The 21,968-nt window shown below is 41.6% G+C and overlaps 3 protein-coding genes across 5 annotated transcripts; 2 read left to right on the forward strand and 1 right to left on the reverse strand.

Moving 5' to 3' along the window:
* Nucleotides 1-262: 262 nt before the first annotated feature.
* Nucleotides 263-2,944, reverse strand: LOC138603056 (myeloid-associated differentiation marker homolog). Its single transcript, XM_069674711.1, has 2 exons — nucleotides 2,534-2,944; nucleotides 263-1,158 (listed from the first exon to the last, which is right to left on the reverse strand). The coding sequence occupies exons 1-2, from the start codon at nucleotides 2,798-2,800 to the stop codon at nucleotides 568-570; spliced, it is 858 nt and encodes a 285-aa protein (XP_069530812.1). The 5' UTR covers nucleotides 2,801-2,944; the 3' UTR covers nucleotides 263-567.
* A 5,866-nt stretch (nucleotides 2,945-8,810) lies between these two features.
* On the forward strand, nucleotides 8,811-14,472 carry LOC138603098 (cell death-inducing p53-target protein 1 homolog). 3 transcript variants are annotated; one of them, XM_069674768.1, is made up of 5 exons: nucleotides 8,811-9,005; nucleotides 11,398-11,665; nucleotides 11,913-11,948; nucleotides 13,613-13,757; nucleotides 14,124-14,472. In XM_069674768.1, the coding sequence occupies exons 2-5, from the start codon at nucleotides 11,413-11,415 to the stop codon at nucleotides 14,227-14,229; spliced, it is 540 nt and encodes a 179-aa protein (XP_069530869.1). In that variant the 5' UTR covers nucleotides 8,811-9,005; nucleotides 11,398-11,412; the 3' UTR covers nucleotides 14,230-14,472. The 3 variants fall into 3 exon arrangements, with proteins under 3 accessions (XP_069530869.1, XP_069530870.1, XP_069530871.1); XM_069674769.1 differs by having other exon boundaries at nucleotides 8,811-9,001; XM_069674770.1 differs by lacking the exon at nucleotides 8,811-9,005 and adding an exon at nucleotides 9,179-9,478.
* Nucleotides 14,473-17,498: 3,026 nt separating this feature from the next.
* Nucleotides 17,499-21,968, forward strand: LOC138603244 (interferon-induced protein 44-like). Its single transcript, XM_069674939.1, has 8 exons — nucleotides 17,499-17,610; nucleotides 18,036-18,047; nucleotides 18,196-18,229; nucleotides 18,410-18,608; nucleotides 20,510-20,653; nucleotides 20,922-21,093; nucleotides 21,214-21,314; nucleotides 21,441-21,968. Exons 1-8 carry the CDS (start codon nucleotides 17,499-17,501, stop codon nucleotides 21,600-21,602), a joined length of 936 nt encoding a protein of 311 aa, XP_069531040.1. The 3' UTR covers nucleotides 21,603-21,968.

Genomic DNA, 21,968 nt, shown 5'->3' on the forward strand with positions numbered 1-21,968 from the left:
GTTTGTTACATGTGAGTTTGCACAGGCTGTTGATGGAACATACAATAGCCTGCGCATAGTGATATGAAAACCTATAACTGCTGTGTGCTTCAGGGTGCGAACACTTGATCACACCTTTGCAAACATGCATTGAGAAGGACAGGGTGGGTCCCATTGTACCAGTTTAACCATTAAACAGATCTTTCATTTATGCTTCATTTATTGTGTCATGGTTTAAACTTGTCACCGCGGTGCTGAAACAACCAAATGACTTTCAAAAGAATCCAACACACGTTTTATTCATGTTTCATACATGCTGAGATGGACAAGAGGGCGTGGTTAGAATAATGCACAGTCAAAATAAGACAATAACTAACAATGAAGGAGAGAGGAGAAGAAGTTAAAGGTTAAGTCAGCAGCTGCATCGTGATGAGAGAATACAGGTAACTCTTGTGTGCGTGTCCTTATAAAACAACAATGAAATGAAATATAGAAAACAGGATGCTTTATAGTAAAAACCATTGTCCTTTTGTGTTCAATCTTTGGGTTACTTTAAAGATTTCCAACTGCTGAAATATTTGTTCAAGTTTACGTTCTCCCGGCGAAGAAGACCAGCCTGAAAGAATAAACTGTGTCTACAATGTAAGCAACGAGGTTGAAACACGTCATGAAAGAGATAACCACTAAGTTATCCCACGGACAAGCACGAAAATTGGAGCAGAAGCTGGGTCTGGGATTGTTCCTGAAGCTGTACACCGGCCAGATGACCACAGCCGTGATGTACAGCAGCACCGCCAGCACGTTGCAGCATGTCAGGACTTTGTTGAACGGTGCGGGGAACAGAGCCAGGAGGCGGCAGATGGTGAAAATAATGACAATGAGGGCAAAAATGAAGCAGATGGAGTAGACAGCAACACACCACTTGAGCCCTACAGAGTGAAAGTAGAAGCTGGGTTCCAGGCAGGTGAAGATGATGCAGGCCACGAAGGCCTCCAGAACCTTGAGGAGGCCCGGGACCGTGGACAGGAAGCCACTTATTTCACCCGGTTTGGCCCGGAGCAGCCCAACCTCGACGGCGTACAGGATGAAGGCTAGACAGGAAGTTACACTGGCACCGATGAATTTGTCGCACTGAGAGCAAGCGAAGTAGATGGGAAAGATGACGGATGCAGCCAGCACCTGGAGGAGAGAGAGCACAAAGGTGCGTCTGAAGTTACTCCTATGAACGACTAGCCTGCAATTTCACTTTCTACTTGTGCAGCACTTAAAAAAGTACCAAGAGTGGATGATGAGAACATTTGGTAATCATGTTGTATTCACCTTTTACCCCAAGTTAAAAGTAAACATGCATATTAACAGTCAGTCGACAACATGTGATTTTCATCTGGCTTGAGTCACACAAGCTTCACTCGAGCTCCAGTGTGGGACTCTTTATGATTCATTCAAGATGTTTTCGCAGTTTATGGTGAAACCAGGAGATTTGTTTTTTATCAGTTGATCTAATAATCAGCGATCAATAGACGAATAGATGAGTTAGCAGAGCCATAGTACACAACCTGGTCAGCTGAGCAGGCTGTTATCATCTGATTAGGAAGAACCATATTTACAAAAGGTCGTTCCACTGTGGGTGTAATAATTATGACAGGAACAAAGCAAAGGAGGAAGTCAGGAGATGAAGCATAAAGAGTAATAAAGTCTGCGTGGGATGGTTGGGGCGAGGGAGAGGTCAAACAAACACAAAACTTCACTCAGTTTCGTTCTCTTTGGCGGCACCTGTACCGATAAGTAGTGTGATAGTGTGCTCCTGCAATTACCATTTATCGCCACAAGGTGCCGCCAAAGAGAACGAAACTGAGATCTTTGAGATTATTACTTTAAAGTTGACTCATTTTAAATATACGTGACTTCACTTCCTTCTTTTATATTCTCCTAGAAGTCCTGAATTCATCATGATGGATAAGGTTGCAGACATGTTTGTAGGTGCAGTAGGTCCTGTGTGAAGTACTCAGGACTTTCCCTGAGGAGACAGGCGTCACGTGTGGTACCAAAGGAAAAGATGGTGAGTGACTTCACTTACTTCATTTCAGATTTATTGAACCACCAAATTTCTTTAACCACTTGTCTTGAAACAAAGAACCCACAAATTTCTGGTGCATAAACTTTACCAAACTGTTACTGTTTCACAACTTTAACAACACATGTTTTATTGTTACCATGACAATAAAGGTCAGGTGAAGGTCTGCCGGTCACTGTGTGCGTGTTTATAGTAAGTGATGACTGTAACCTGGTAGGTACACATAGGTATCTTAAGGTAAAGAGATAACTACTGATAATGAGTCCTTTAATGGTCTGATGATCAGGTGTGGAAAAAACAACTTCTGGTGATTTTTGGAACATAAAATAACAAGCATGCTGAAAGTAGAATGAACCTAATTACACTTCTATTTAGACCTAATACCTTTTTCCAGTTACAATGCTAATTACTTCAAGTCACTTCAAAAACCTGCAACAAATTAATCTATAAAGATACAACTATAGAATAAAAATGACCCACCATTAGCGTAGCCAACATGGCAAAAGCGGTAGTGAAGTCGTCCCAGGAGATGGGCAGCTTGGCGCTCAGGCTGGTGAACTCCAGGACGAGTATGAGGAAGGTGACGCAGAAACAGAAGCACCACACGAACATGCACCACGTCCAGAAGGAGATAGTGCTGTGGCCAACCGATGCCACCAGGCTGAAGGAGATACACGTGAAGATCAGCTCCAGTACCCGGACGATCCCCACCGGCACCGTTAGAGTCCTGAAGTCCAGAGTGACCATGTTGTTATCCCTGTACTGTGCTTCTGGATATTTAATAAGATAAAACCTCGACTCTGCACCAGCTTATTTCTTCTGTCCTTGATGATTTTGGAGTATTTTTAAAATGTCTCTCTGGGCTCAGCCTCTCTCTGAGCTCTGCCTGAATTTCTTTTACACAAACAGAAAGTAGACGAACTTCTGGCCGTAGGAATTATATAAAGTGGTGCGTGGGTGTGGGGGGTGGGGCGGTGTTCAGCTGTTCCCTCCCATTTGCTTATCAGCTGCGTGTGTATGGGGCTTGGTCAATAAAAGAGCATTGACAGATACTGCACCTAATGACACAGGACTCCTTTCAGCCTGATGCTTTGTCTTTATGTTCCGTTTAACTCACCGTCCGTTAACAGTGCTAAATGTGTTACAGGATGAAGAGGAAATCAGCTTTACGATGTAACGTCCTCGGATAAAGATGAAGGTGTGAGATGGGAAACAAAAGCCAACATTTAGGATATGAGCTTAGACTCGTCTACAAAGAGAGATATTCTGTCTGAATCTGCTGCTATCCATCAGAGACGACCACCTGCTGTCAAACACACCCAAGAAGCTCTTTACTGAGCTATTTAACCTGTGAAATAAATCCATTAATCAGGCTGTTATCTCAGAGTGTAGACATGTAGATTAGGCAAGACCAACAACCTCCTAACCCCTTACAAAAGGTTGAAAGTCACACTATGTGTTCTCTGCCCACGTAGTGGTTAACTTTCAAACTGATTTTTATGAATATTTATGTGCCGGTGAGCACGTGTGTGAGGTGCGTCGAGAGACGGAAAACAACCAGTTAGTTATTCTGTTTTCTTTCTGAGATGACTCTATGATGTGTGCCTTTATTTAAACACTCGAAAAGAAAGAGTGAACACAATATGTGATATAAAGATCATCTCGGTCTGAATGTCACTGAATTGAATCTTAAAGTTGTAATCTCAAAGATCTCAGTGTTGTTCTCTTTGGCGGCACTTTTGGCAATAAACGGTAATTGCAGGAGCACACTTCCCAGATATCCAGACAGTGCTGCATGTGTGACGTCCACGGTTGGCTCCGGTTGTAACTCTTGATTTTCCTGGCTGACGGTCGCTTTCCTTTTCAGACTGTTTGCTTCATCTGAGCGTCGAGTTTGTTTCTTCTTCTTTGGATTTTCACTTCTTGTTGAAGTTGTATCTGTAGTCATCCATCTTTTCTTTGTTTGTTCAGCCATAGTAGATTACTGTTTACGCGCAACACTTGTAGAGACCGGAAAAGCAGCGGCTTAGCTCCGCCTACCCTCTCTGGCAGACCAACCAATGCTGGGTGATGGAAAACGCGTCACTAACTGGGTGCCGCTTGAGATTTTTTCGCTCACCGGACACCCAGTCTGTCATACTGCAAATGCAAAGGCTTTCATCAGTGGGCTATAGGCTCAATCACCATTGTGTTACCTCATTCGGCGATAGATGGAGACTTAACAGACGTTTATGTAAATGAAAATCTTCAAGATTATCACTGTATAATGCAGGGTGTAAAGGTTGACAGCGTAGCCCTCTCTGCACCCACCCAGCCCCACAAACACTGAGGGAACATTCAAAAGCAAAATACTCCAAGGCCACAATCATCCCGTGTAGTAAGAGTCTACTTACTGTCTCTGTACATCATCCTCTTCAGTATAAAACTCAGGTGATTAAATGTCTGAACAAACAGTGTATACAGCCAGCCTGTAGCTGTTAATGTTTATTAAACTTAAAAGAAGAGTAAACACTATAAAATTCTTCGTTATCTCGATGACAGGCTTTTGAGGTGTGGCGCCGCAGCCATTAAAGGGAGGATAAACTGCTTCCATTTTCCACTCATGACTCACTCACAGGCTCTCAGACCTGAGTTTGGTTCTAAGGATCTCTTTATCTAGAACCAAAACCCAGCTCACTGCAGGGACGGTTCATTTTTACTCCTACGACAAGGTTTGCATTCTTTGCGGTTTTTCATAAATAAACAGGCAAACAGTCTGCAGTCATGTTAGCGGCTTTGTGAGGCTGCAGTAAGTGTTGACGTGCTCACAGTGGATTCTAACACGGTGATGTTTCGTAGCTGCAGCTTTTATCACGTCGCCAACTTAGTTTTAAATTACATTTCAATAGTTTGTAGGTATTCAGAAATGATTGATCTTATGATGGCGGTGGATGCAGAGTCAGGAGGGGGCCAAGGGAGTCCACAATGAATGAAAGGTGAATCACATGGTGCAGCTCGATGATCAGTCAGGTTATCATGAAAGCTTGAAGGATTAATCCTCTGGGAACCAGGAGTGTTTGTAAGTTTCATCTTGATAGACACACATTGAGGAATTATAACGTTTACCATCAGCAATGAAGAACAAACATAACACATGGCATCTTCCCCCAGAAGCAGACAGATAAACATTTCTGGTGCAAATGATCTTTAGAAGTCACAAACACGGACAGATCTACATGTATGTATTTACAGGAACATTCACATGTTATATAAGTTCACAATACACCCTCAGTGGTCTCTGATGCATTGGGAACATTTCGAGCGACAGGCCCGTCTGAAATTTACAGGTGAGTCAGAATTCAACAGAGTTTAGAAGAACAGTCATGAGGCTCAATCATTAGGGATGAAGACAAGCAGCCCGGTCGACATAAATACCACAAGTGACTTTAACACAGAAAATAAGCTCACCTGCATATTAAAGATATAATCTCAGATCAAGATCTCAGTTTCGTTCTCTTTGGTGGCACCTCATGGAGATAAAGGCAGTTACATGCACAGACTGAACATGGCAATAAACTTGATTCTGATTCTGAAATCTTATTGCACAGGGGAACCTAATAAACCAAATTGACTCGAAGCTGTTTTTAAGAACACTTGGAAGTAGCCATCAAGACCGTAAACTCAGAGAAGTGAGAAGAAGACTCAATTTCTCTTCTGCTTCTACAATCAGACTTCAACCTGAGGTCGCCTCCTGGTGGCCGTCAGAAAGAATGCAGGTTTAAATCACTTCTGCGTTGTCTTCAAACCAACATGCTCTGCCTCCTCATGCATTCAGTCTGTGGTTGTTACTTATGTGTGATGCAACAATGCTGACCTCTAGTGGCCACGTGTGAGAACTACACAGTGATTTCCTCTCATTTTGACTCAGCACAGCACCTTCCCATGTCCGCCTGGTACCATCAGTGTGGCTGTGGTACAATGCATACCAGATGTGATTGGTAATGTTCTTGTGATAGTCCTGTGACCTCTCAGTTTCCTGATAGTCAGGAGGCCTCTGTATGTCATGTGTTTAGAGGTGGATCATTCTTTTTCTCTCTCAGCGTGTCTGAATGATTTTACTCACAAATATGTCGTGTTTTACTACGAGGAGCCGGATCGGATAAAATAACTCGTCCTGTCTGGGGGAAGAGAACTAATCACACTTTGTCCTCCTCTTACTTTGTTCCTTCTCATTGATAAAAAGTTATTTGTTCCAAAACTTCTATTCCACTAGTTCCGCTTCAGGCCTTTTTTTAAAAACATGATTCATAAAGTTTTGCAAGACCGTGAATGTGCAGAGTGAAGGAATTTATTAAGCTTCATACTAATGGAGAGAAACACAACTTTACTGTGTTTTAAATTAGGTTTTGAACTTCAACAGAATTTTTTGTTTACTTGTAAAATGCAGTAAACCCTAAAACGCTAACACAAAAGACTTTAGGGTACCTGTGTGCCTTTTGTTAATATTTCTTAATATTCTTAATATTATATTTTTAGTTGATCAGAGCTGTTAGGTTTGTTTAAGTTGAACAAATTATTTTACTGACTGACTAATTCTTTTGAACTCGTAGTCAATCACGGCTGACACAAAGAGACACACAACCTTTACGCTCACATTCACACCTACGGGCAATTTAGAGTCACCACCGAACCTCACGAGCATGTCTTTGGACTGTGGGAGGAAGCCGGAGTACCCGGAGGGAACCCACGCATGCACGGGGAGAACATGCAGACTCCACACAGGAAGGCCCACTATACGTCTGAACTTGGAATTGAACTAGGAACCTTCTAGCTGTGAGGCAACAGCGCTAACCACAGCCACAGCCCCCTGAGCCAGCCAATACACTGTCAAATGTGTCCATCCTCTGCACTCATATTCTGGGTGTCATTGTTTCTAGTGTCATCGCTAGTTTGCAAGTCAAGCGTGCAGAGACGAGAAATACAATCTGTACTTCTTCTGGGACACATACTACCTCAGAGGACAGCGATAGTGGCAGGAGACAACAGATTTTTCAGTGAATCAACAACTGCAAGGATCACGCCATCAGCAGGATCTGATTGAACAATTTATTGATGAATGATATGGATGATAGTGATGCTTGGGCGTTGAGAGGTCGAAGTTCTCTCAGTTAGCGCTTTGAGGAAGCTTTACAGGGGATCCGCTGTATAGCACGCAGGCACGACGAACCCCCTCAGGGCCCGACGGACAAGAGGATAGAAAGAAACAGAAAAAGAGCAGGGGAGGGAGGGAGGGGGCAGGATACAAGAGTGAAAGAGGAGGAGAGGGTTAGGTTCGAATTTATGTGAATGCCGGAATAGGCACGGTTAAGGTGTGGTCCTGCACCTGAAACTTTGCTTTGTAGCATCAAAAGTGGAAAATCTGCAATCGATGATCTGTGTGTTGAGTAGTGGCTCCAATGACTACAGGTGCTGTAGGAGGTTTCTTAGGAGAGAAAGACAGTTCTGTTGGCGTATAACTGTCTCAGTGTTGTGCCTGGAGTGTGGATGTTTACATTTAGCCACTGCTATCTAACACTATTAACACTCAACAGAACTCGGTGTAATCTATAAGGGAATCGGGACACTCTTAGTTTGAACAGTCTGGAAAAAAAGACAATCAAGCACCACCGGCTAGCACAGTCTGATTTCAGTCTGTGCTAGCTGCTGCCCTTTCTGACCCTAACAGCTGACATACAGCATGAAGCACTTCACGGCATGAAGGAAAACGGTGAGCGGCACTTTGTCGTTTCCATAATATTGTATTTTCTTTAGTTTGTTGTCTCTTCTACAAACAGCTGACACAAACAACTGATCCGACACCGCACGCTGCAGGCGTAGTAATATGTATGTGTTGCAGTCCCTGCAAAGTAGTGCCAAATAAAGAGGCTGTCTTACTGAAAAGTGAAACGTGGTGAATTATTAAGCAGCTTAAACCAGGACAAACATGTGAACACATTCCAGAGTGATGACTCACGATCCCTGAGCCCATACAGCCCATGCCATGTTATATATATATATATATATATATATCATACTTCTCCATTGCTCTGTGTTGAGGTACAAACATGCAACAGGTGATGCAAGAATCTCTCTGTTAATACGTTTAATTTAAAGTTTCTATTCTGGGAACGTCACTAAGGATGGATTATGAAGTGTGTCACCCTGTAGTGGACGGGGTACCAGCCTTTGTTATTTTATCACAAGTGGATTAATTTTAATTAGATCTACCACAGGCTCAAGAGAGATCGATTATTTAGACATAACGGCTCAAACAAAGGTGTGTAAAGTTGTTTGTTGAAAGCACGGAGGCTGTTTTGCCATATCTCTCCATCGACACAAACACCACATGCTTCTTATTAACTGAGTCAGACTGAGAGAGAGTTAAAGCCGAGGTGTGCGAGACAGGAAACACAACCAAATGATGTTGTTAAAGGTCAGTTAAAATCCCTTCCTTTCTTGAGTCACAGTGTTAAGTAATCCTAATTCCTCTTTCTGCATGTGTGTGTTGTGAAATGTGATTTTCCAGAGTTGCTGACAGGAAGCGACTGATGATTGATACGAAGTTTTATCTTGATAAAGAACACTTTGTTTTTTAAAGACACATGTCGCTCTACTTCTCTTTCTGTGCAGTTCTCCGTCCCTATTTTTATGTAATTACTATACAAGTCATTGTTTGAACAACATTTTAAACAAATGCTTCTTTAATTCTCTGGACCCTCCCACCAACATACTACAATGTGGTGAGGATAGGGGAGGGGCCCCTTCCGGGGTTGTAAGAATCCAGTCTCCGCACCAGTTTCTGAGAAGAAACACAGATCGTCCTTCCTCTGAATTCGTCCACAGCTCCTGTTATCTTCTCACTCTCTGTCCTCTGCGTGGACCAGGAGGCTCCAGCAGGACGGAGCTGAACCTTTTGATGGACAGTCACAAGTAGGTAAGTCTAATTATAGACATTTGTAGTTATATAACCGTCATTTCCTGTGTTTGTGTAGCTGTAGTTGATAAGCTGGATGTTGATCACTGTAAACAACATGCGCGGTCAGAAACGCTTCTTTTAAAAAGCCTTGTAGAAACAGAACAGGGCTGAAGTGAAGCGGCTCCTTCAGCGTGTGTGGCTCATGTTGCTCCGACTGATTCAGGATGGATGTTTAAGGAGACACAGGAAAGATAACAGGGACAGACGGGGCTTGTTCATGATGAGACCGGACAGCGCACAGAGTGACACGAACTTCCATTTGACTAAATTCAGCAGTAATCCACCTGTGCTTGTTCAGTGACTATATGAGGAACAGAGAACTTTCACACATGAGCACTCCTCTCCCACCTCATTAATTTAAAGTGACAGTTTTTCCCATCAGTGGAAAGTTACTACCGACGGTTGAGTTCTGCGGTTCACTTCAATTTGAGGTAATTTCCTCAAGTCTTCTACGCCACTTGGCACTTTGCTTCATTACTGAGGCCGAGTTCTAACTTTTTCATTTGCTTCTTTTATTTGAAAACTAGTTTCTTTACAAACGTAAGGTTTTACCTACAAATCGTTCGATTATCTTATGACATATGCGGCTAAAACATAAATCTGCTCCTTTTGCATGAATGCATCGGCAATAAGAGTCTTATATTACCATAACTAATTTGTTAAATATAAAACACACTCACAACGACAGCTTGTTTTATTGAGTTATTGACCTTTGATACTGTAGCACCTATTGCTCAATACTTTGGAACTTCTACTTGAGTTTCGATTTGCTGGAAACTAAGACTTGAACTTAAGTTTCATTTTCTTGCCGGACTTTAACTCCCCAATTTGTTCTTTTTTTACTATAAACATACCAAACGATGATATGAAAGGGGAACTTGTGGTGATAAATGTACAAAGAATAATCACCTGGATCAGCCACTCACCTTCTCCTTTACAAAACTTGAAACCAGGAACTTGACAAATAAATGCTAATCTGATAATACTGCAAATGTAAAGAAGCTTGTTTGGTGATAATGTTTTATTTATAGCTGGTTTCTGCTGCCCCCTAGTGGCCAAAAACAGCAGATAAAGTTAGAGAATCCTGCCTGAGCTGCTGTTTTAATAAAACGTTTTAAGTTTAAACCTGAGACTTTGCTGTCATTGTGTCTGTCACACATGTATGTGGCTCTGTCTGCTAAGTTGCAAGGTTTGAGTTGTTGCTTGTGGTTGGGGGGAGGGGGTGGTTGTGGTGGTGTTGAAACGGGGAAATGTAGATTTGTTCCACCGCAAAGCTCAACCTTTACAATTCCCCACTTCCTCCTGCTTCAGTCTGAGTTAAAACAATAAATCAGTCTGAGCTCAACAAGCCAGAATCATCTTATTCCTATTTTCTTAAAGCATTTTGAAGTTTTAAATCCCTGAAAATGTTTGTGAGTTGTGAGTGTTAGCTTCTGAACTCCTATTGGCCTACTTTTGATTTTGTTTCTTTTTTCTCTGAATGAAATTAACAAGCTGCTTTCCCACTCAAAAAACCTGCTTACACCTGGATTTTTGGCTTAAAGGGAAAAGTTGCAATCGGCAGCCAAATGCAGTAGACCCCGGTAATTATCGCCTCGGCTCCGATCGGCATTGATGGGAACACAAAACCCGTGTCAACACGCTAATCTCCGCCCCCTTTCCAGCTCGATGCTATGCTCGGCAACTTCAGCTACAAATTCCGCCCGTCTCCGTCCGTGCAGCGCTCCAACATCGTTCCAAATTTGTCGGCGCCGAGTTTGATAAACAGACCCAACGAGTAATAGATACAATAAAGACATAAACACTGTAACATCTTCACTGTTTACGAACCCTGTCTCTGGCGCACTTGTGACGTCAGACGGTGATGCAGCAGAAAAGAGACCAAAAGGAGTATACTTTAGTGGCAATGGGAAAAGAGACAATCAGCATGTACAAGCAGGTTTGCCCGGATCTAAAAAACCTGCGTCAAAGCACTTATTTCGTTGGGATAGGGGTCTGAGTTAACTAAGCCTGAGAAACTGTGATACAACTTACAATCACATGATTTAAAAGCTTCAGTTTTAATAAAAAATAGACTTTCTCTAGTTTTTTAGCTTTCACTGTTTCATAAAAGATGGTGTTCACATATTCTTTTTAGTGAAAGTGAGAATAATTTTCAGGTAAAAACTGTTTTGCTTATCAGTTCTATTAAACAGATCTCACGCCCTAAAGCCAACCGAACGCTTCATCCCTTTGACAGCTTCTACCGAACACACATTGTTAGCTTAAAATAATACTGTTTGACTTAGCAAAGGTTGCACATGTATTTGATCGACTCTAAATGTGAATAAAACATGTTTCTCATGTTCAGTTAAGAATTCTGAAGATGGAAAAAGGAAACCCACCACAGGAATCAGCTCCACCATACCCGGGACCCCCTTTGAACTATGGGGGGGCCATTCCTCAGCCAGAGATGTACCCTCAGCCCGGGTCGTATCCTCAGCCCGGGATGCACCCTCAGCCAGAGATGTACCCTCAGTCCGGGTCATACCCTCAGCCCGGGATGCACCCTCAGCCTGGGACGCACCCTCAGCCTGGATTCTACCCAGGACCACCTCCCCCAGCTGGATACCAGGCAGGTGTGTGTCTGCCTGAGTTAAAAGATGATGCTGTTACTTGTGTGATGTCAGTTTGACCTTCTTAAGTTTAAATTTCACACATTATTCTGACAAAACTAACAGACGCCTTGTTCTTTTTTTATACCTTACAACTCCACCATACTGTAAATATTATTATACTGCTAACGCACTGTGTGTGTATTTCATGCAAAGATGTATTGAAGCATCTGTTCTGAATCGTCTTAACCTGCTGTGTTTCATCTCCCAGGTGTTCCTTATGTTAACGCTGCTCCGACCACAACAGGTGAGGCGATGCACCTGTTCCAACACAATCCTATAACATGTAAAACACAAAAGAGATGCATGCATCGTTGTACCATTTCTCAGAACGTGTGCACGCACAAACATTAGAAGTCATGTGCACACAAACACATGTGAACAGAAGGTTCCTGTAAATGAGAATATCTTCCTATGCAGTGTCACAGAGTCAGCGGGTGAAATCCTCTGTCTCCCACCACAGTCATCTTGTGAATAGTCCATTTGTAGCCTCTGAGCCTAACAACAAGCGTTTGTTCGCTGTTTGTGTGGTGAACGGTCACATTATGAGTGCTGCAGGATTCCTGTCATAGGTATATTTCTTCTTCACATGGACTCTGAAAACCTGCAACACACAAAACAGATCACATGAACTGTTGGCTTTAGCATGAGGGGTTATAATTGTGACGGTCACATTTATACTGATGGTTTTTTTTGAGTCATTCAGAGTGAACAATCTGAGCTTTGCTTTACCATCAAACCCTTTATGCTAATGTAGCTTTGTTACTTAAACTACAGGGCAAAACAGATATCTTACATGAATCAAAATGACATTTTGACTCGTGAAAACTAAACTGCTACAAGTCAGCCCAACTGATTAAATGTTAAAAGGACTTGCCACAGTATAGGAACACATCCTCACTGACATAAACTTGTTCAACTGTTGGCTCCCTCTGCTGGTCTTGTTGACTCAGTGCAGTGAGGATATTTTATCCTTTAAAAGTAATGACATACCAAAGCAGAAAGTCTGCAGTAACATTAGAAATGTCAGGTAAATTATGAATAAACAGACATGTGCAGATTCTTCTTATTGACCTGCAGGTTTTCCCTCGACAATGCACATTAAGGTACTTTTAATACAGTTTGAACTGTTCATAAACGAAACAGTGAGCACATTTTGGGAAATGTATGTTCATATATCATGATTCAGTGTTTTTGTATGTTTAAACCTGAGGTCAACATTTATCCTCATCTTGAAATATGAAGCGAGCTAGTTTAGGCAGGCAACTCGAGCTGCACTGATATCACACTGACATGCGTCATTCTCTACAATCGCCACCATCACAAACACTTCCATCCAATTTGGCGGTCCATTAAAAGCTGCAACATTTCCGGCCTCTCCCTCTGCACTGACATCACTGCAGCCCTGCACCAGCACTGTGCTCATACTTTCGGCCCCACCACCACCACCCCAGCATCTACGTGCAGGCTCTTGCTCAGGGGTTTAAGATATTATCTCACTCCTCACATTTCATGTAAGATAAATCTGGGAGGAGTGATGAGGTCGGCGCCGAGGCGCCAAACACAAGCTGACTAAACTTCCCTCAAAACTCCGTCTCCAAGGCCACAATCATCCTGTTTCTCTATTATTTGCTGTCTCTGTACCTCATCTTCAGTTTAAGATATTATCTCATCACTCCTTACATTTCTGCAGGTAAAATAAATCTGCGAGGTGTGATGAAGTCGGAATAAACATTTCAAACTATTACAAACGTAAGCCTGACTGAACTACACAATACACCTGATCAACCAGTGTGTCCAGTTTAGTTTGTATTTAATAAACTTGATTACAGATAAATACTGACAAGGTCTGAAAATAAAAATATGGAGACCATTCCTACATTTTCTGTTTTGTTCCTTTCTCATCCTCAGTGACACACTTGGTGGTAAGCGCGCCGCTACATGACGTCCCAGGACAAACTATGTGTCCGCACTGCCAGCAGACAGTGATCACCCAAACAAATCACACCGCCGGCCTGATGACCTGGGCCATCTGCGCTGCCCTCACCTTCTTTGGGTAAAAACAACCTTGCTGTCTGTGAAGGTTCTCAGTCATGCAGGTCCTGGTAATTCTAAGCTTAATCCAAAAGGCAACTGGACTTGGTTGAAGTTCTTGAAGACGTTTCACCTCTCATCCGAAAGGCTTCTTCAGTTCTAAACTGACTGGTGGACGGAGCTGGAAATATAAGCCTCTGTAGGTCTTCAAGAACTTCAACCAAGTCCAGTTGCCTTTTGGATTAAGCTTAGAAATATGCTGCACTTTTAGTTTTCATTTAATGGATAAAAAAACAACATCTTTACTTTTTTAAAATCTGAAACTGTGGAGAAAAAAGCATCAAAACTCCTGTTTAACAAACGTATTATTACTTCTTCCTTCCTACAGGTGTTTTCTTTGCTGTTGTATCCCGTTCTGCCTCGATTCCTGCCAAGATGTCGAGCATCGCTGTTCCAACTGCCACAAACTCATCTACATATACAAGCGGATGTGAAACTAACCTCTGACTGGGGAATAACTCATTACCTGTTACCTGTAGCCTTTTAATCACCTGACTTGTTTATGCAATGTTTTGATACTGATATAAATGATTTAAAAAAAAATGCATTTATGACATGAAGCATCACACTGTGGGGAGTCCTATTCAGCCCTCAGTGGAACATTTGTAATTCATTAAATAAGAGATGTAAACCAAAAATCATGCCATTAAAACATTTCTGCTCTTTTATTCTCTGACCTTCCAGCTTGCCTGACATTTCATTGTTTTATCTGTGTCATGTTTTAACCATAGACTGTATAAAAAGATGGACGACATGACAGCCCCCTAACAGTGAAGCCAAACCCTCTCTATCGCCCCCTGCTGACTGGCTGCAGTATAGGTCATAAAGCCCGCGTCCAACATGTTAACAGATGGGACATGAGTCAAACTATAAAATCAAAATACACGCCTGCTAAATTTTTCTCCAACATGGTTTCTGCCATTAGAGCTAGTTATTATCATGCTGATTCACGTCCAAGTGTATTTTTAATTAGTTACTTGATGCTGTCAAAATTTTGATTTACAGCTCTGTTGACAAATTCGGCTCCTGCAGCCGATCAGTTCTGGGTGAGCAGAGCGGAGGAGGATCCGTGAGTGGAAACGTAACTTAAACAATCACTACAGTCACTGAAGTTTCCACACCTGTGAACGTTAACCTCAGACCAACACAGAGAAGCTGTTCTGCTGTTAAACACGCCGGCGTGCGGGATCCTTGCTGTTTTTTCGGTTAAGTGTGTGTTTGGGTTAGCGGAAGTGGCTACGGCCGCTTCACTCGCCGATCTCTACTGCGCAGACTCTGGCTCCATATGACGTCACCATCGCGAGATGGCAGCGCCTGTCACTGGGGCTATTTTCGCATCAATTATGAACAATGGGAGCAGATGGAGACGCGTTGTCCATCTATATATACAGTGGTTTTAATGTGTGACTGATTGAGTCTGTACTATTCTTCTGCCAATGTTGGTCTTTACATAGAAAGTAATTTGTTTAACTCACTGTTTAATCCTCTCTCAGAAGAGGGCGAACATGATGGAGAGACGTACAGTACTGTGCAAAAGCTTTAGGCAAACCAAATCAATGTTCGGTGTTACTACCTTTTGCTTTCAAACCAGCTCAATTCTTACAGGTACACTTGCACAAAGTCAGTGATTTTGTAGGATTATAGTCAGGTGTATGATCAACCACTTATACCACACAGGTGCTAATGATCATCAATTTCACATGTAGGTTGAAACACAGTCATTAACTGAAACAGAAACAGCTGTGTAGGAGGCTTAAAACTGGGTGAGGAAGAGCCAAACTCCGCTACGTATTCGAGGTTGTGGAAGTTTCATGTCACAGGTCAGACACCATGGCAAGACTGAGCACAGCAACAAGACACAAGGTAGTTATCCTGCATCAGCAAGGTCTCTCCCAGACAAAGATTTCAAAGCACACTGGGGTTTCCAGATGTGCTGTTCAAGCTCTTCTGAAGAAGCACAAAGAAACAGGCGACGTTGAGGATCATAGATGCAGTGGTCGGCCAAGGAAACTCAGTGCAGCAGATGAAAAACACATCAAGCTTATTTCCCTTCGATATCAGAACATGTCCGGCAGCTCAGAACTGGCAGAAACCAGTGGGACCCAGGTACACCAATCTACTGTCCGGAGAAGTCTGGCCAGAAGTGGTTTTCCTGGAAGAGCTGCAGCCAAAAAGCCTCCGATATGGAAACAAGGCCAAGCGACTCAACTGTGCACGAAAACATAGGAACTGGGGTGCAGAAAAATGGCAGCAGGTTCTCTGGACTGATGAGTCAGAATGTGAAATATTTGGCTGCAGCAGAAGGCAGTGTCTGCAGGCAACAGTGAAGCATGGTGGAGGTTCCTTGCAAGTTTTGAGCTGCATTTCTGCAAATGGAGTTGGAGATTTGGTCAGGATTAATGGTGATACAGATACTTATCCATCATGCAATACCATCAGGGAGGCGTATGATTGGCCCCAAATGTATTCTGCAGCAGGACAACGACCCCAAACATGCAGCCAATGTCACAACGTGCACTGCTGGATAAACCTCATAATTGCGAAGCATGTTTGCCTCTGTTTAACCACACCCATCTGCTGGATCTTTGGCACCTGGCTTTTTGACCTTTTCAAATCTCACCCCTGCTTGAAGGTCGTTCAGGTACATGTGCTGCAGAGATGATGAAGGAAAGGGGAAAGGTCAGTTGATGGGGATGGCATAAAAAGGGGCTACAGGTGACTGGGACAGGAGGAACGGGCAGAAATGCAGAATGGCAAAGAATGAACACGACTAGACTTAAAGAATGTCGTTGAGTCTAGTACGGTCCAGCGGTAGATACTGTATGAGATAACCTGTCATTAAACTGAAGGCTGATGAGCAGTTAGTGGAGCTACTGGATATGTTTTTATATATTTTACAAATTATAATGAACCTGCAAATGTCAAGGTTTCGGTTTAAACAAAAAAGGTGAGGACCCAGATGCAGACTTAGATGCTTTGGTTTAATAAACAAAAGACAAAAAGGAAAATCAAAAGACACAGCAAAAAAACTTACAAATAAAACCAGGAACAGGGTAGTCCAAGGAACACTAGGAAATCAGGGGAGGCATGAAGATAATCCAGAGTAAGGGACATAGACAAAAACTCCAGAGAAGGACGACACAGGATGGATGACATAGACTCACGTACGATGGATCACAATTAACAGGCCACGAGACAAGGGAGCACAAGGACTAAATAAACTTAGGAGGTGAGGCTAATCAGACACAGGTGAGACAATCAAGGGAGCAGGTGAAAACAATAAGGGCAGGGCACATAATCCAACAGGCGGGAAAACACACAAAGGCAGGAAGTAAAACAAGACAAAACATACATAGGGCAAGAACTACAAAATAAAACAGGAAACACTAAAAACCAAACTCAGGACTGTGATAGTAGAACTCATGCAGAAAATCTCTAGACAAGAAAACACAAATGAATTGCATAACTAAACAAGACTAAATCAAGACACAATATATTAAAAACAAAATTGAACAATGAAAACTCATGACAGGGAGACAAAGTGACATGGTTAAACAAGAAATAATAATTGAACACCCAAAATACAAGAAAACCGGAACTAAACTAGAAACCCATGACAGCAAATGCAAAACAGGACACAGCCGGTCAGTAAATATTAATATGGGCCTCTTGCAATGGATCCTGTGGTCTTCTTGTAAGTCACATGGTGTACCAGAACCAGAAAGTAAAAGTGAAAGCAGTCAGAGACTCTAAAAACAGCCCCTCCCAGCTCTCACCATTGCAGTGTCACTCTGTCCGGAGCAGCATCAGTAAAGGTAAGACTGCCTCTATTTGATTCACTTGTTTAGAATTAATATCCGTCTCGTCTTGATGTTTAAACGTATAACTCACTTTCATCTACAGCCTTTGATTTACTGCAGATCTTTCTCTTTCTCTCCTCTCATCTTTCTTAACTGAAGTGTGTTCTTAATGAAATCAGGAATGTTGTGCTTTGATACAAACAAAAAAACTGTTATTCTTTTTGATTTGAGAAGTGGTATTTGGTAAAAAGTATTATTTTGACTCATCAGCGGCACCACTGATGATACTTTAATGTAATGTAACTTCATACAGTATTTCTGCAACATAAACACATATTTTACCATTCTTGTTCAACATTAAATATTAAGGTCGTGTTTGTTAGTTGGACAATCAAATAAGAGTCTTTTCAATTTACATGTAAATGTTTTTTTCTTTACAGCTATGGGAGGACGTAAGTTCTGATCCATCACACTTTCACCTTCTTAAAATATGTTCAGAGTATTGCAAAAATTGTAATCAATGCATTAATCATTACATTCATTAACACATTTTGTGATGAAGATGTTTTCTTTGTATGTCAACATGTAATTTGTTCTCAGTGTTTTCTGCAAAGCCATGGAGGACAATGCCAGAGTGAGTATGAGTTAACATAAAGTCAGTGTGGTAACATTGGGTGTGGTTCTGCTATTATCATTCTGCTTCAATGGTTTGTTGTTATTTGGCTGGTTGATAAATGTGAGAAAAGAGCTTCAAAAACAATGTTTTGCCTTTAATTAAAAAGATAGCATCTAAGGATTCTCATCTTATAAGCAGGAGCAGAGAGGGAAATCTCAGTTTTGTGAAATCTTACCAACCTGGAAACAAAGAAGTCAAGCATCTCAGAATTCTGCTTCATGGACCCGTCGGTGCTGGAAAATCCAGTTTCTTCAACTCTGTTGACAGTGTTCTTCAAGGCAGAATTACCAATCGAGCTTCAACAGATGCAACCTCTGGGAGCAGCCATACCCTACAGGTAAGAATAACTCGACTGTGATGATTCCAAGCAAAGGTTAAACTCCTATCAGATTGACATGCAGAACTTATTATAAAAACCTGATGCTTGTATTTGAATTTGTTTGATTAGATTTTACTTTTTGGAGTTGAATACATTAAACACTGAAAACCATAACTTCCTTTTTAACATCAAAAACCTTTAGAGTAGAGATGCACCAATACCGATACCAGTATCGGATATCGGGCGGTATCTGAGCTTAAGTACTCGTTCTCGTAAAACCACGCAGATATAACCGCACCCGATACCACTTTACGGCTTGGCGTAAAGGAGAAGGAGCAATGTCACCTTTCAGAGAAAGGCTCAGTCCTCACAGACAGCACTAACATATACACTCACTGCCAAACTGAAGCTAACAGAGTGTAACATAAACATTAAGGCAAACTAACTTACATATTCATGGACACACACACACGATAAAAAGAGTCCGTCGGCGATCACTGATGTCTCGGCAGTAGGCGCAGTCAGTCCGGGCATGTCTCCCTCACTGCTGTGTTTTGGTGGGATGCGCTGTGTGGTGCTGCGTTCAGGTGCGCTCAGAAATTGGAGTGGTCATCACGTGACCTTTTTTACACCCTATGTGGTATGTTGTGTTATACTGAAATCCACTGAATGTATTATAGGTTAATGTGTGGCAGTGTCATGTTTGTTGGTTAAGTAAAACCAAGCTGAGTGTTAAAATGTCAGCAACAGTTGCAGTTGCATCGTTCTGTTGATCTACTTTGTTACAATCAGAAAGTCTGATGTTCAATCTGATGAAAATTAAACATGCTTTTAAAGTCATTTTGAGACCTGTTATGATATTATTAAATACTCATATTGGTACTTGATATCGGCGAGTACCCAAATGTAAGTACTTGTACTTGGTCTGAAAAAAGTGGTATCGGTGCATCCCTGCTTTACAGCCACACTTTTTAACTTGAGCATTCTTGTACGCATGATGGGGATGATTATATCTGGATGAGCTGCTGTTGCGGGCTCGCTCAAGAAATGAAGCTGCTTTACAGACAGTTAAGATAGTAAACACCTGTCAACTCTGGACTTTACAGTAAACTGTTAAAAGAGCAGCCCCCTTCTCTCCCTGCTCATCACCGATCTGTGCATGCAGTTTAGATCCGTCAGTGCGGAGCTCAACTGATGCCTGAGAGTGCAGCACCGCACAGCAGAGAGTGGAGGTGCAGACAGCTTCTCTCCACAATCAGACACAAAACAAGAGCAAACTGCACGGATCTACGAAACTTCACGGACGCGTTTGCGCTTGAACATCATTGGTGCTCTTTACTTTGTGAATCAGACCTTGAGACAGAGCAGATAGCGGGTATTTTTTATTTGTAAAACCTATACTAAAGTTAGTAAATAGTTAATACTAAAGCTTTGTAGTGTGTTTGCTCATTACTACGTCGGAGATCTCTCATGTCCTCGTGAGGTGCATGTATGCTATGCATCCAGGCCGGGTGTGTTCAATAAATACAGCTCCGACTAAGGTTGTATTAAGACTCCTGTGCATCATTTACAAGCATAACTTCACAAGAAGCTCACTGTGAAGTTATACTTAGCACATTCCTCATTTTAGCGCAGGCGGCTGGCTGTTAACAATAGTTTAAGATTACGACTTTATTCTCGTAAAATTTTCTTTATCGTGGCCCAAACACTCCGCTGTAGTGTTAATAATTTTATTTAAAAAATGAAATTTGTTTTAAAACTTTTAGGGCCCCTGTCAGTCATGGGCCCTTGGAATGGTTCTAACTTTTCTCCACCATGCGGCGCCCCTGTTTGCAACTGAGAGATATATTTTTGGATTTTTGTAAAATGATGCAGTGACAACAGTTCCTTCTATCTTCCATCTTTTTTCTTCTTTACAGTACAAAACTTACAAAATCCATGAAGACCCAAGGAAAACTTACCCCTTTGTTTTCAATGACATCATGGGCTTTGAGAAACAAAAGGGCGTTATTGTGGAAGACGTCAAACTGGCCCTGAGTGGACATGTCAGAGAAGGATACGAGGTACGTTCCTTTAAACTTTACATCAACTTCTCAATTCAACTTCAAGTTCTTTATTTTAAGACATAATCAACATTTACTGTGAAGCGGACGTTATCCATTTCCTCTCAGGCTCCCTCCAACAATGCCCTACAAAATGTAATCAAGTCTTTTCAGTTATTTACCTTTTTATTTACTGACCTTCATTTAAAGCTCATCATTGACAAAGCACTGTAATGCTGAAATATTTAACTGTTCGTTTAAAAACGTTTTTCAAAATAATTTTTTGTAGTTCAAACCTGACAAACAACTGATGGAGGGTGATGAAGGCTACAACCCCTCTCCCACTCTGGACGACAGAGTTCACGTTCTGGTTTGTGTCGCTCCTGCTGATGCAGTTTCTTTGTTAAGTAAAGAGGTTGTGATGAAGATGAGAGAAGTCAGACTAGCAGCCAGTAGAATGGGTAAGAACAGACATCACAATGGTTATTACTCTATGAACACTAACAGTTCCATATTGGGTTTAATGTTCAAAATATCAATGATACTACTTATAAATACTGATAATGTTTCTGTATCTGCAGGCATTCCCCAACTGGCCATTCTCACCAAAGTTGATGAAGCCTGTGCTGAATCCCAAAGTGATATATCCAATGTCTACAAGAGAGAATACACAAAGAATCAGGTATGTTTTTATTGTTGTTATTAATGTTCGGTTTGTAAGCTAGTTCTACTTACTTTAGCCCAAAAGTCTCACTTTGTCACCACTTTGTGATTACTGATGAACTTACATTTTCAACCTTAAACTTAGGTCGACAAATTCAGCGGGTTGCTGGGTATTCAACCAAACCACATCTTCCTGGTGAAGAACTACCATTCAGAAAGTATAACTAGTGACGACATTGATGCGCTGATCCTGTTTGCACTGAAACAGATGATAACCTCCGGAGATGACTTCCTCAATGACATGTAGACCTGCACACTGCTGAGGCAAACCAGGCATGATACGGCATTTGACCATAAACCTGTAAAAGAGATCTGTATTGTAATTTTAAGTGATTAGAAATGTGTTTTATTGTTATACTGCACATCATATTAACAGTGTCATGCGAGGCAAATTGGTTGCCCAATATTTTATAAAATGAGATAAACTTATTGGTTTTTAAAACCAGTATTCAATCAACAGAAAGAGTTATTGATTGTTAGAGCATTTGTAGTTGAGTTAGAAATGTAGTTAATTAACTTGATGACATGAAAAAATCAAAGTGTGTGAGATGTAATGAATAAAATGCACAATCATTATACATTATATAACGAACTTTACAAACATGAAATAAAA

This window comes from Semicossyphus pulcher, unplaced genomic scaffold (genome assembly GCF_022749685.1).
Source record: "Semicossyphus pulcher isolate SPU_LCO1_2020_fin unplaced genomic scaffold, fSemPul1.0.p SCAF_23, whole genome shotgun sequence".
NCBI lineage: Eukaryota > Metazoa > Chordata > Actinopteri > Labriformes > Labridae > Semicossyphus > Semicossyphus pulcher.

Bases quoted from the DNA above. Each gene is read 5' to 3' on its own strand.
- LOC138603098 (XM_069674768.1), top strand. From the start codon at position 11,413: ATGGAAAAAGGAAACCCACCACAGGAATCAGCTCCACCATACCCGGGA. The intron at 11,949-13,612 runs GTGAGGCGATGC...TCTCATCCTCAG, and splicing joins CGCTGCTCCGACCACAACAG to TGACACACTTGGTGGTAAGC. The intron at 13,758-14,123 runs GTAAAAACAACC...TCCTTCCTACAG, and splicing joins GCTGCCCTCACCTTCTTTGG to GTGTTTTCTTTGCTGTTGTA.
- LOC138603056 (XM_069674711.1), bottom strand. From the start codon at position 2,800: ATGGTCACTCTGGACTTCAGGACTCTAACGGTGCCGGTGGGGATCGTC. The intron at 1,159-2,533 runs GTGGGTCATTTT...TCTCTCCTCCAG, and splicing joins CCATGTTGGCTACGCTAATG to GTGCTGGCTGCATCCGTCAT.
- LOC138603244 (XM_069674939.1), top strand. From the start codon at position 17,499: ATGGTGTACCAGAACCAGAAAGTAAAAGTGAAAGCAGTCAGAGACTCT. The intron at 21,094-21,213 runs GTAAGAACAGAC...CTGTATCTGCAG, and splicing joins ACTAGCAGCCAGTAGAATGG to GCATTCCCCAACTGGCCATT. The intron at 21,315-21,440 runs GTATGTTTTTAT...CCTTAAACTTAG, and splicing joins GAGAATACACAAAGAATCAG to GTCGACAAATTCAGCGGGTT.